At 56.7% G+C, this 12,263-nt stretch overlaps 2 protein-coding genes across 2 annotated transcripts in view; one reads left to right on the forward strand and one right to left on the reverse strand.

Annotated features, from left to right (window-relative positions):
• Positions 1-4,472, forward strand: part of ZNF276 (zinc finger protein 276) — a 16,242-nt gene extending 11,770 nt beyond the window's left edge. The window contains 5 exon segments of the mRNA XM_032611936.1: positions 1,412-1,522; positions 1,603-1,678; positions 1,851-1,968; positions 3,134-3,233; positions 3,309-4,472. Coding sequence (XP_032467827.1) covers positions 1,412-1,522; positions 1,603-1,678; positions 1,851-1,968; positions 3,134-3,233; positions 3,309-3,549 — 646 coding nt within the window. The 3' untranslated portion in view covers positions 3,550-4,472.
• Positions 2,392-12,263, reverse strand: part of FANCA (FA complementation group A) — a 50,946-nt gene continuing 41,074 nt past the window's right edge. Inside the window, 16 exon segments of the mRNA XM_032611956.1 lie at positions 2,392-3,989; positions 4,173-4,265; positions 4,391-4,544; positions 4,682-4,757; positions 5,143-5,245; positions 5,542-5,603; positions 5,933-5,937; positions 6,515-6,603; positions 6,605-6,653; positions 7,377-7,477; positions 7,479-7,490; positions 8,148-8,252; positions 8,385-8,441; positions 9,326-9,431; positions 9,892-10,055; positions 11,314-11,398. Coding sequence (XP_032467847.1) covers positions 3,882-3,989; positions 4,173-4,265; positions 4,391-4,544; positions 4,682-4,757; positions 5,143-5,245; positions 5,542-5,603; positions 5,933-5,937; positions 6,515-6,603; positions 6,605-6,653; positions 7,377-7,477; positions 7,479-7,490; positions 8,148-8,252; positions 8,385-8,441; positions 9,326-9,431; positions 9,892-10,055; positions 11,314-11,398 — 1,369 coding nt within the window. The 3' untranslated portion in view covers positions 2,392-3,881.

Consider the following 12,263-nt stretch of genomic DNA (forward strand, 5'->3'; position numbering starts at 1 on the left):
CAGTACCACACAGTTTTGATTATTGTAGCTTTGTAGTAAATTTTGGAATCAGGAAGTTTGAACTCTCCAGCTTTGTTGTCTTTCAAAATTGTGTGGTTATTCAGTGTACCTTGAAATTCTATGTGAAAATTTGTTTTTTTGTTGTTGTTGTTTTTGTAAAAAACACCATTGGGATTTTGATAGGGATTGAACCTATAGATTGCTTTGGGGGATTACTTCCATCTTTACAATCCATGGGTATGAGATATCTACTTATTTAGGTCTTTAACTTCTTTCAGCAGCATTTTGCAGTTTTCAGTGTACAAGTCTTTCACCTTGGTTAAGTTTATTCCTAAGTGTCTTATTCTTTTTGATGCTATTAAAAACTGAATTGTTTTCTTAATTTCCTTTTTGGACTGTTCATTTTTAGTGTATAGAGATAGAACTGGTTTTTGTGTGTTGATTTTCTACCCTGCAACGTTGCTGAATTTATTTTTCTGTGTGGGTTCTTTAGGGTTTTCTACATATAAGATCATGACATCGTGAAGAGGTAATTTTCTTTCCTTTCTAATTTAGATGCCTTTTCTTTTCTTTTTTTTTGCCTACTTGCTGTGGCTAGGACTTCCAGTGTTCTGTTGAGAAGTGGTGAAAATGAGCATCTTTGTCTTGTTCTTGCTTGGTCATCACCGCCAACAGCATGTGAGGCCCACCGCCCCCTCTCTCTCTGTTCCTGATCTCAGAGGAAAAGCTTCCAGTCTTTGACCACCAAGCATGGTGTCAGCTGTGGGCTTGTTGCTATGGCCCTAGAAGTTTCCTTCTATTCCTGACAGATTTCCTTAAACTCCTGGATCTAGAAAGAAAAGTGTGCATGTATCTTTAAGTCTTTGAAGGACACCACAGGGCGGGGGGGGAAGTTACTGTGTCTGGCCTGGTCCTCTGGGGCCTGCGAGACTGGCTGAAATGCATGACCCCACGTGTGGAGGACAAGGTCCCCGCTGCCCAGGGGCTGTGGAGTGGGGGACGGCAGTGGGCGCAGAGCTCTCTCCTGGCTGCCGTGAGTCTCCCAGCAGGTTCCAGAAGAGTGGATCCCGATCTTTTCTAGCTTAACGATAGTTTTGTTGAGGGACTGACCCCCGAGTCTCCCCTGCCCCACCTTTTTCCATGCTGTCTCCAAAATTATGGTGTTGATGTTTCAGACAGGGAGTGAAAGTTGTCATGAAGGCCCACTCCTGTGTCCCGAGGGGGCAGTGCAGCGCCTCCACCTCCCCGAAGAGCTGTTCTAGCTTTGGCGGCCAAGGGTCAATATGAGGGCCAGCCAGTCAGCACGGGGACTGAAGCAGGTTAGCCCTGGAGGCCCGAGGAGACCCACCTCCTGCAGTGCATATGCAAACAATCAGAAACATCACTGACTGGTGTCCTCTTTTTCCCCCAGGATCTCTGGTAAGAAGAGTGAAAGCAAAGAAGCCAAGAAGTCAGAAGAACCAAAAATTCGAAAGAAACCTGGGCCCAAGCCGGGCTGGAAGGGCAAGCCGCGCTGTGAGAGGTGAGGGGCCGGGGCCGCGCAGCCCGTCCGGGCCACGCAGCCCGTCGGGGCCGCAGCTCCACGTGTGCTCTGCATTGCAGGGAGGAGCTGCCCACCATCTACAAGTGTCCTCACCAGGGCTGCACGGCCGTGTACCGTGGGGCTGACGGCATGAAGGTGAGGGCCCCGGCCCGTGAGGACTGGGGGGAGGCTGGACAGGCCTGCAGTGCTGGGATCTGTTCCTCTGGGGAGAGGAGGGTGCCGAGCGGGGCCTGTGGGAGGGAGGCACGTGCTGTGACCAGGGGTGTCGGCCAGGCCGAGGCACTCAGGTCCCCGGTCCCTCCCGCAGAAGCACGTCAAGGAGCACCACGAGGAGGTCCGGGAGAGGCCCTGCCCGCACCCCGGCTGCAACAAGGTGTTCATGATCGACCGCTACCTGCAGCGCCACGTCAAGCTCATCCACACAGGTGCGTCCCCCCACCCACCCCCGTGGACAGGGCTGCCTCCTGGGAAACCGGCGCCAAAGAATCCTGGTACCTCTCTGTGGGTTTACTGTCGTGTTTTTTTAAATCACTACTTTAAGAAGATGACGTGTGCTTTTTGGATTACAAGTGACCCGCATCCGTTGTAGAAACTGGGGGAGGAAGCACAGTGAAGACAGTGCCCTAGTCATCACCGCCAACAGCACGTGAGGCCCACCGCCCCCTTCTCTCTCTGAACATGCGTTCATACCTTGGACTCTTACGTGCCTGGTGCGCATCGTCAGTGCTTCTGCACAGAAGGCAGCTCTCCCAAACCACACCCCCTTCTAGATAGATTTGTTACATCTGTGTCTATCCCTAAGAGAGAGTTTTTCTCGTTTTGAACTTTGTAAAAATGAGTTGCTTCACTCAGAGTTGACCGTTTAATTGTTGGCGCACATTTACTTGTTGGTTCCACAGCGAAACAGTTTTCCTTGTGTTTTTTGCTCCAAGTGTTCTTGTCTGTGTCTCTAACAAACACAGTAATTCTCTTGGTTTGGGTCAAGCTGTTCTCAGTCTGGATGCCAGCGGTCGTGACCACAAGCAGTTTTTGTTTTTAACACAAAAGAGGCTAGATCGTGTGCTATGGGGACGGTTGCCCCTAGTGAGGGAGGAGCCTGCCTGGGAGGCTGGTTCGGGTACTGGTAGATGAGCAGTGGGACGTGCAGTGACGTGGGGCGGGAAGCGTGTGGCAGCTGTCCCACTGGCACGGCCTGCAGTGGAACCACTGGCGTGGGGCGTGACGGTTCAAGTTCTGTTCAAGAGCGTTAAGATTGCCTTTGCAGTGGGTACCCCGCAGAGGGCCCAGCGTGGCGGTGGGTCTTAGAGTAGCAGCAGCTGTCATCAGTCAGTCATCTATGAAACTTTGCTGCTATGAAACTTTGCTGCTTTGGCTTCCTCTAAAAATTTGTGCTCAAGGAAATCGGCCTAAAGGGCAAGAAAACAGGCTCCAGGTGAAAGGTACACACAGTAGTTGGAGAGGAAGCTGCAGCCAGGTGACAATTTTCAGGCGACCCGGAGGGCTCTGTATCAGAGCTGTGTCACCTGTAAGGCACTTGGGCACCGAGGGGAGGGTGTCAGGGCCTGTGGTCACTGCCTCTCTGGTCCCCAGAGGTGCGGAACTATATCTGTGACGAGTGTGGGCAGACCTTCAAGCAGCGGAAGCACCTCCTGGTCCACCAGATGCGCCACTCAGGAGCCAAGCCCCTGCAGTAAGTGGGATGGGGGGTTGGGGGGGGGGTTTCTCCCACCAGCGGTGCCCTGGCTCACCTGCCCCCGGCCCCCAGGTGCGAAGTCTGCGGGTTCCAGTGCCGACAGCGGGCATCCCTGAAGTACCACATGACCAAGCACAAGGCCGAGACGGAGCTGGACTTTGCCTGCGACCAGTGTGGCCGGCGGTTCGAGAAGGCTCACAACCTCAACGTGCACATGTCCATGGTGCACCCCCTGACGCAGACCCCGGACAAGGCCCCGGAGCCCCCGCCTGGGCCCGCAGCGGGGCAGGCCGTGAAGGCTGAGCCCACCTGAGGGCACGCCCGCCCCCGAGCTCAGTGGGCAGTGATGGGGGTTCAGGCCTGACGGCACAGCTCTGCACCCCGACGAGCCTCCACCCCGTGTGCTGGGTGGCAGGGGCTCAGCACACAGCTCACGGGGCCTCGTGGCTTCTGCTCCGGGACTGGCAGTTTCTTCTATAAACAGAGTGACTTGGGGCCAGAGGCAGACTTCAAAGAAATGATTCCTCTTCCCCACTAATGCAGTCGAGGTTTGTAACCCACTTTGCAGGGCAACGGAGAGCTCCACGTTAACGCTTGTAATAAATTATTTACCGAGGAGTTGGGCCGTGCCCTGCACAGATCCTGTCAGAAGAGTCGGGGCTCCTGGTAGAGGTCAGGGTCCAGCACGGCCTGCTGCCTGCTGAGGAGGGCGGCACGCACTTCCGGGTCACAGTCCGCACTCGTGCCCAGCAGCTGCAAGAAAGCCCGTGTGCTGGGCCCGTGCTGCTGCCCATGGCCCCCAAACACCCAGGGCCCGGGGAGATGCCAAGTGCTGGACGCTGCGTGCTCACTTTCTCGAAGGCCTTCAGCACCCTCACAGTGAACAGTGATGGGGACTTAAAAAGACGGACAGCAAGGCGAGCATCTGGGCATTACCTCTGCCACGTCTGAGAAGCTCCTTTTCGGGCACCGAGGTATCGACTGCAGCAGAAAAAGACGAGCGTTTGTAATCAGGCTTACGGGGTCGCCCTGGAGAGAAGACAGAGCCGCGGTCAGGGTGCCCACAGCTGCATGCTGCGCCAGGAGGGGCTGCACGGGCCCCCAAGAGCTGGCCGCCCGGGTCCGTCTGGCGACAGGCCTGGCCCTGCACCTGCCTGGGCCTGGAGGTCCCCACCGTGGGCCAGAGTCCAAACCGCACCAGTCTCCCCAGCCACGAAGAGGCCCACGAGCTTCAGGTACATGTTAACAGCAACGTGCAGGAAGGCGTCTTCCTGGAGGAGGGCGTCCTCGTCAAAGTAGGACAGGAGGCTGAAAGCAGAGAGGGATGTCAGGTGACCCGGACCTCACTGCCCTCACTGAGGCCGGTGCAGGCAGCAGAGGGGCAGCCGTTCCCATCTCGAGGGAGCCCCGCCACCCCTCCCCTGACCAGCAGGCCCCGGGGTTACCTGTAGAAGGCGAGTGGCAGCAGCCTGACCTGGTGGTCGGGGGCCAGGCGGAGGAGGGTGCGCCCCAGGCCGGGATCTGCAACACATAGGGGCTCCGTCAGCAACGCAGGTGCCTCCCTGCAGGGTCAGGGTCGTCACGGGCGTCGTGTGCCTGTGCGCAGGGGTGGACGTCCTCGTGCTGCAGAGTAGGGCTTGGGGGCCGGCGTCCCTGGGATCCTCGATACTCCACTAAATTATTTTGCTTAAATGAGTCTACATACTTACCAAGAACAGAAACTTGCAAAAATGAGTTTCAAAGTGAGCCCCAAGGAGAGGCTCATGTTTAACCATCTGAATTTGCTTCTGAAGAGAAGGACTAAAGAGCGGGGCCGCAGTCTGACCCTGCCGCCCCCCTGTGCTCCCATCAGAGGGCTGGAACCAGGACAGACACAGGCCGGCCAGTCGGTCTCCGGATTTCTCACCCGTCTCCGTCAACTGAAAGAGCGGCAGCCAGGAAACCCTCTTCCTCTGCAGACACCCCAGGACCTCGGCACAGACGTCCAGAGGCTTCAGGGAGCCAGCGGCCTGTTACCCACAGGAGGAGGAGGAGGAGAAGGACCCTAAGCTGACAAGTGCGCAAGGAAGAGGTGTCCACCTGGGGCCTCTGGACATAAGACACCGAGAGGCAGGCCAACGGCCTGGGGTTTCTCTCCTGAGAAAGCCTTCGCACAAAGGTCCCAGGTGCGCCACCCCCACCCCCACCACGGAGACCCTAACTCAGGAGGTCTCGGGGGAGACGGGGAGACCCATGGTTTCAAGTGCCCTGGGGGTCGTACCAGCTGCTTGCCGCCCTGCCCGCGGCGGCAGAGGGTCTGACCTACCTGTGGGGTCAGATGTGAAGAGAGCAGGCCCATCAAGGAAAAAAAAAACAGGAAAACCACAGCTGCAAATAAAAACAGGTCCACTGACAACATAAAACTACCTGTGCTCCGTTCCCTTAAAGTAATTCTAAATGGGGAAAAGAACACATTCCTCGTTAACTGAACGATTTACAGGCCTAGGTTATAAATCTCTCTTAAGTGGATCTCCAGAGAAAGAAAATTTTCCATTCACTCTTAAAGAGAAAATTTAATGGGTTATAAACTATTACTGCTTGGGGACCTGTCTGCTGACCCCCCAGGCCAGAGTGTGCGGGGGTGACAGTGGCCTGGAGGCTCTGGAGCCACTAAAATCCTTCCAGCAAAAACAACCTGAAAACTCTTAAAAATAGACTCTCCCTGGTAGTTTCTTACTTCAAATTACAATCACCAAAAACTCACAGCTCAGCAACTGTTCTCAGGCAGGTGTGTACGGCCTGAGCTACTGCGGGACCCTGGCTTTCACAGAACCAGGGGTTCAGCTGGGGAGACACAGGGGAGCACGCCACAGCTCTGGGTAGGGGGCACCTGGGGTGTCCCACAGCTCCCAGTGGGGCCACCAGCCTGCCATCCGAGCAGCCCTCTGTCCACCCTTGGTCTCTGCCAGCAGCTAACTGGGGTGCGGGTGCCTGGAGGCTATGAGACGGAAGGTCCCGCTGGACAGCTGACAGCCAGCCCTGACCCCCCACCCCGGGGTTGCGTTGATAAACAGGCTGAATAAAAGCACTTGAGAATGAAATGTAAAGTACCCTTTTATCGACAAACCTGAGAACCTAAGTCTTACTAAACCTACAAACCCAGTAAGTTTTTGCTTCCAAATAAAGTTACAAGCACCCCAAACTCTTGTCTGTCCTTGAAAAGCACAGTGTGGTCAGAACCCTGAGAACCAGTGAGGCTGCTGGAAAAGGACACGCAGGGAAAAGGATCTCACTCTTACCTCCTCTCCTTGGCTTTCAGCTGCCCCAGCTCCCACCGGATGCTCTCCTTCCCGGCCCGTCGAATCACAAAGTGCAGGGCAGCCGCGCATGAGCCAGGCCGGGCCAGGTGGGGGGGGTGCCGCAAGGGGGGAAGGGACGCTGCCGCAGACGGAGGTGTGTGTCACCACAAGAGCCCCCCGCCCGTCACAGCCAGAACCCAAAGTGCACCCCGCCCCACCCCCACCACCCCCGCCCCGGCCTCCCAACCGGTCTCCACAGGCTGGCCCTTGGCTGTCAACATGCCCCTCTGCCCCGGACACAGGAAGCGGTATGCCTGGAGGGGGCGCCCGGTCCCAGCAGCCTCAGCTTTGCAAGGAGTCGTCCACCCAGAGTCTGCACCCGCCTTCTACTCAGCCCCCACTCCAACTGCACTGTGGTGTTCACGGTTCTCCAGAAGGTTAGAACTGGGCCGAAAGCTAAAACTGGAATATAATGCAGCGATTTAAGAAAGTTCTCTGCTCTTTGCAGAATTAGACTCTGTGGGCAGACTTGGTTTCCTCGTTTTCTGAGATTTCGAGCATCCCTGACCCTTTGGGTGGGGGGGACACAGGTGCCTCGGATAAAAACGGGTCACAAAGGAAGATGTAGGGAGGCTGGATGGGGCCAGCAATCCCTGCTGTGACCTCCGAGGACCAGCACCACTCGGATGTGCGAGGAGACGGGCAGGTGGACCCCGGACGCCAGTCCTGACGGTAACCTGTCCCGCTCGGCTCTGCTTCGCCCTTCCACGCATGGGCCTCACAAGAGCCTCCCCAGGGCCCCCTCCAGCTCCCGAGACACGATGCACGTAAACCCAGAGTGGGTCCCGCTGCCCGCACTCACCTCCCGGCAAAGTGCCGGGCCTCCTGCAGCCTCCGCAGCTCTGCAGGCAGCGGGCTCTGGCAGCATCTCCTCCAGCGGCAGTGAAGCTCGGGCTCCAGGGTGCGGCCACCACAGCTCATGGGAGAGAACGGGCACCGACAGGTCAGTTCCCGCCCCCCCCCCCCCCCACCAAGAAGACCGGAAGCCTCGGGTGACGCTGGCGATCTGCCGCGGGCAACGTCTGCCCGCAGGCCGACACCCCCAGAGCCTGTCTCCCGCTCATCAGTGCTTCATAACCGCAAGGACAGCGTCTCATTTAAGGCCCAAAGCAGCTCCGTGAGGCGTGCCCATCCTCAATCCGCGGAGGACCGCAGGATGTGGACAGAGAATGGCCCGGTCCTGGGACGGCCCTGCTGAGCTGCAGAGCCGTGAGGCAGAGGCCACAGCCGCCCGGGGAGCCAGCAAGGAATGCGCTGCGTCCTCCCTCCCGACAAAACTGAGAAGGGGTGAGAAAGCCCGCGTGGGAGCCCCACTCGTGGAACGTCACGAGAAGGCCGGGCCAGCAGCCGGACCAGCAGAGCAGCAGTCCCCGCTCAGCTCCAGTCAGCACAGAGCAAGTAGGAGTGTGAACGGCTCCGGGCACAGAGACTCCTGAGGAGCCCCACCCCAACTCCTGTGGTCTGTCCCAACTGCTCCTGGTGCAGCTTCCCCTGAATCACGCTGCCAGGAAGCCCTGGGCGGACCCCGGCTGCGCCAGGTCCAGGAACGCCCCTGAGAAGATGGGGAGCCTACCAGAGCAGAGGTCAGAAGCAAGGGGCACTGGGTCTGGCAGGCAGTCAGGGTCAGGTCGGCTACCAGGGAGGGGTCTCTGCTTCGTGAACAGGCGTTGAGGAGCCCCTGCGGGGAGACACGCCCGCACGCAGGGTTTGCACGTGGACCAGGGCCCCGGGAGCTGCCGCACACGCAAGGGCCCAGCCCTGGGGTCTGAGTGAGCAGCGACGCTGGAGGGGCAGAGGGAAAGGAAATTACCCTGAAGAAGTGGGCCGTGATGTCATGGGTCAGGGCGCCGTCGTGGGAGAAGTTTCTCTGCACAACGGTAGAGGCCAGTGAGGAAGCACGCACGGGACAGGGCGGGCAGCTGCTGGGGGCTCCAGCACGTAAGGACACGCGGCAGGATGGCACCGCCACGATCCATGGAGGGCTGGCTCCGTGTGGCTTCGCGTCCACCCCCGTGCCCGCCAGCCGTGGCGCAAACCCCATGGGCCCAGGCGGGCGGGCCAGGTGCTGTCCCTGCCGTGTCCTCCCTGGCTGCTTTCACAGGCGTTCTCAAGGCTCGAAGGGAAACAGCCTTTAGAACGAACTTAAAGAAAATCTCATCTCATTTCTGCTGCTTCCCCAGTTACCTTTTAAAGTTCCACACAAATGAACAGAACCTCAGGTCAAGCTCTAGTCACGTGTGCATTTCTAGAAAGCGGGAACCCATCTTTGGTGTAGAAGCCGTTCCCCTGCAGTGGGCAGGGGAGCACTTATGCACGGCACCTCCCTGACCCTGACCGCATGCAGGTCACAGGGATGTCACCCTTTGGAGCCCCTGACAAGAGATAGGGCACCATCTGGCTTCCGTGCCCCCAAAAGAAACCGACGGAGGGGAGGCAAGGCGGGCCGGATGGTCTGCACATGCAGGGCCCAAGCTGGTCACCCTGGGGAAGGTTCCGTGAAGGAGTCGTGCTCCGGAGGACGAGGCTGCCCAGTCGCTAGCCTCGCAGGCCGGTGCCGAGCCAGGTGAAGGGCTCACCCGCAGCTCCGAGCGCCACGTCCTACCCTCAGAGACCCGGCGTGGGCAGGCAGGACACGCGCCGAGGCGTTGGCTCCACGTGACCACGGATGTGCTGGTGAGTTTTCCAGAGCCAGCCTGAGGTGCCCACGTAGCCCCTCGACCCCACACCCCAGCTCACTTGCCCTGCGCCTACCAGCTCCGAGTTGACCAAGTGGAAGAAGTCATCGCAGTCGGGGGCGGCCAGCTGCTCCAAGCGGGGGCTGCCGACAAGCACGGAGGGGGGCAGGCCGAGGAGGATGCTGGGAGGAGGGAGGCATGGACGGTGACCCCGAGAGCTACGCTCGGAGCGCAGCCAACCCTCCCAGCCCGCTCGGAACTGGCCCTGGTCTGCGGCCTGTTGCCCTGCTGGGCCGACGGACACTCACTGTGTGTCCCCAGACCAGGTGTGATGTTGCACGATGACCAAGGGCAGGGAGCAGCGTGTTAACCAACCAGTTCACGAGACCGGGAAGGACAGCACGGCTCGGCCGTGATGCAGTGAGGACCCTGAGCGCACATTCCACACGAGGTCTTTGAACTGAGGGGTTTCTGAAGCCCAGGAGGAGAACTTTCACCCCCAGTTGCTTTCACACCTCTAGACCCTGCTCTCCAGGGGGACCCGGGGAAGATGCCGACCAGGCTGGGGCGGGGGCCAGAGACGAGCGACTAGTGGGAAGAGAAGCCAAAGTGAAGACAGACCCTGGGGCACAGCCGTGTTACCGTTTGCACGTGAGCAGCTCCTGCTGTCGCCGCAGGCGGCTGGCCACGTCCCACCCTCGAGCCAGGGCCTGGAGGCGTCTGCAGAAAACCCCAAAGACGACGTGGCCCCGGGGAGCAGCATGGCCGAGGGGCGCTGGGCCCTGCTCCAGGTCAGCAGCCATCTCCTGGAAGAGAGCACGGCCAGAGGCAGAAATCCTGGGGCCTCTCACTCCCAGCAGGGCCCTGAGGTGGGGCCAGCAGAGTGAGTGCAACTAGCCTTTTCACTTGGAAATGACTGAACAACTGCAGGATTTTGCAAAAATGAAAAAAGAACAGTGCAAAGAACACCCTTCCCCAGACTCCCCCTGGCTAACGCTTCACCCGTTTGTCACCTGCTCCCCTGTGCAGGTGGGGGTGTGCGCACAGCCCGAGGGTGAAACACACAAGTGAGGCACGCACACAGCCTGCAGGCACACGTGTGTTCTCCCCCCAGATGCCGAGCACCCGTCTCATCATCGCCCCGTCACGTGTGACCCCAACCCCACGTCTCCCGCTGTGTCTGCCCTCACAGGTCACTTTCTTCCACGTTCAGTTATGACAGACGTGGAGGACAAAGGTCAAGATGAGGGCTTGGGGGACTCGGGTCCTTTCTCTGTGGGATGCTTTACTCATTTTAAAGTACATTTTCCCAGTGCTCCAGACCACATCCTCCATGATTTCTCTTTCATTCCCCACACGTTCTAAAGTCAGGCACTTTTTTAAGAGTGAAAGCGGGAACGCCGACTCCTATTATACAAAATCGCACGTACTCTTCCAAAGTTACAGACCCCCAGTGCACACAGTGGACGAGGATGCAGGATGGGGCCTTGCGCTGCACTCTGACCCCAGAGTTCACGCTCAAGAGATCTGGGGAGAGCAGCATGCTGACAGAAACGCCCCTTTCACTTCAACGTGAGAAACACGGTTTCTGCACTCTCCTAAAAGTGCTCCTGCCTTGCTGCCAAGTGAGCCGGGAGACGGGAGAGTCTCCCAGCCTCCGACACGTGCAAACTCCTGATCCTCGGCCAAGTGGAGGGTCATTTATGTCAATCCTCAGAGCCTGACCTCCCAACGCAGCACCAGGAGCTACAAAGCAGAGAACAGGAGTAGCAGCCACGCTGCTGCCGAAGTCAGTATCTTTACTTCCTGTTCTCAAATTTTAAACGTCCTGAAGCCTGGAGATGCTTCCCGTATTACAGTTTTCGCTTCCGTGTTCCTGTGATGTTCACGGCGAGGTGAGTTCACAGAGCACGTGGCCTCTCTGGTCTCAGCCATTGTGTGTGTGACTCAAGCTTTCGTTCTGGTCAGGTTCCTTAGGACTCACTGGATATTCATAATAAATACCTTAATAGCACGCGGCTTAAACGCAGTGGACACTCTTGAGTTTTACATCTTCTAACTCACCTGCAATCTGGAAAAAATATCGCGATTTCCTGTGCAGCCACCAAGAACCAAATCAGAATTCTCTGAGTGATCATAACTCCTTGAACTGAAATGAAAACACAGTGAAAGCCTCCTAAGTGTCTCCTAACTGTGCTGGGCTGCCTGCTTCTCCTCCTGCCTCCAGAGTGGCCTGTGGTCACAGGGCCAGGAGGTACCCGGAGACTGCAGGACACTCACCGTGTGCCCACAGCCGCAAAAAGCCAGCAACCAACTCAAGCAACACATCAAAACAATTACATGCCACGACCAAGTGGGATTTATCCCAAGAATGCAAGGTTGGCTCAACATGCAAGAATCAATTAATGCAATAAACATATGAGTAGAATAAAAACCGAAAACCACACAGATAAAGCATTAAATTAAATGCTACACCCTTTCATGATTTAAAAACAAACAAACAAACAAAAAAAACTAGGAGTAAAAGGGACCTTCCTCAACCTGTCAAAGGGCATCTATGAAAAACCCTCAGTTCACACCGTACTTAATGATGAAAACTGTCCTCCTAAGATCAGGACCAGGACAACTGTCCACTCATACCACTTCCAGTCAACACTGCCCTGTCAAGTTCTGGCCGGGACAATTCAGCAAATAAATAAATCAGTACATATAAGGCATCCAGATTGGAAAAGAAAAAGTTAAACCATCTCTACTGGCAGATTTCAAGACCTTTTATATAGAAAATCCTAAAGAATTCACAATAAAAAACCACCAGAGCAAATAAGTGAAATTAAAGCAATGAGCCTATGGTGCTAAAAAGAATAAAATACTTAATAAATTTAATCAGGGAGATGCAAGAGTTGCGTGCTAAAAAGTGTAAGATATTGTTGAAAATATTAAAGATGACCTTAATAAATGGAAAGCCACCCCATGTTCATGGATAGGAAGATGGCAATGCTACCCAAACTGATCTA

The sequence above is a fragment of the Phocoena sinus genome, chromosome 19 (assembly GCF_008692025.1).
Source record: "Phocoena sinus isolate mPhoSin1 chromosome 19, mPhoSin1.pri, whole genome shotgun sequence".
Classification (NCBI taxonomy): domain Eukaryota; kingdom Metazoa; phylum Chordata; class Mammalia; order Artiodactyla; family Phocoenidae; genus Phocoena; species Phocoena sinus.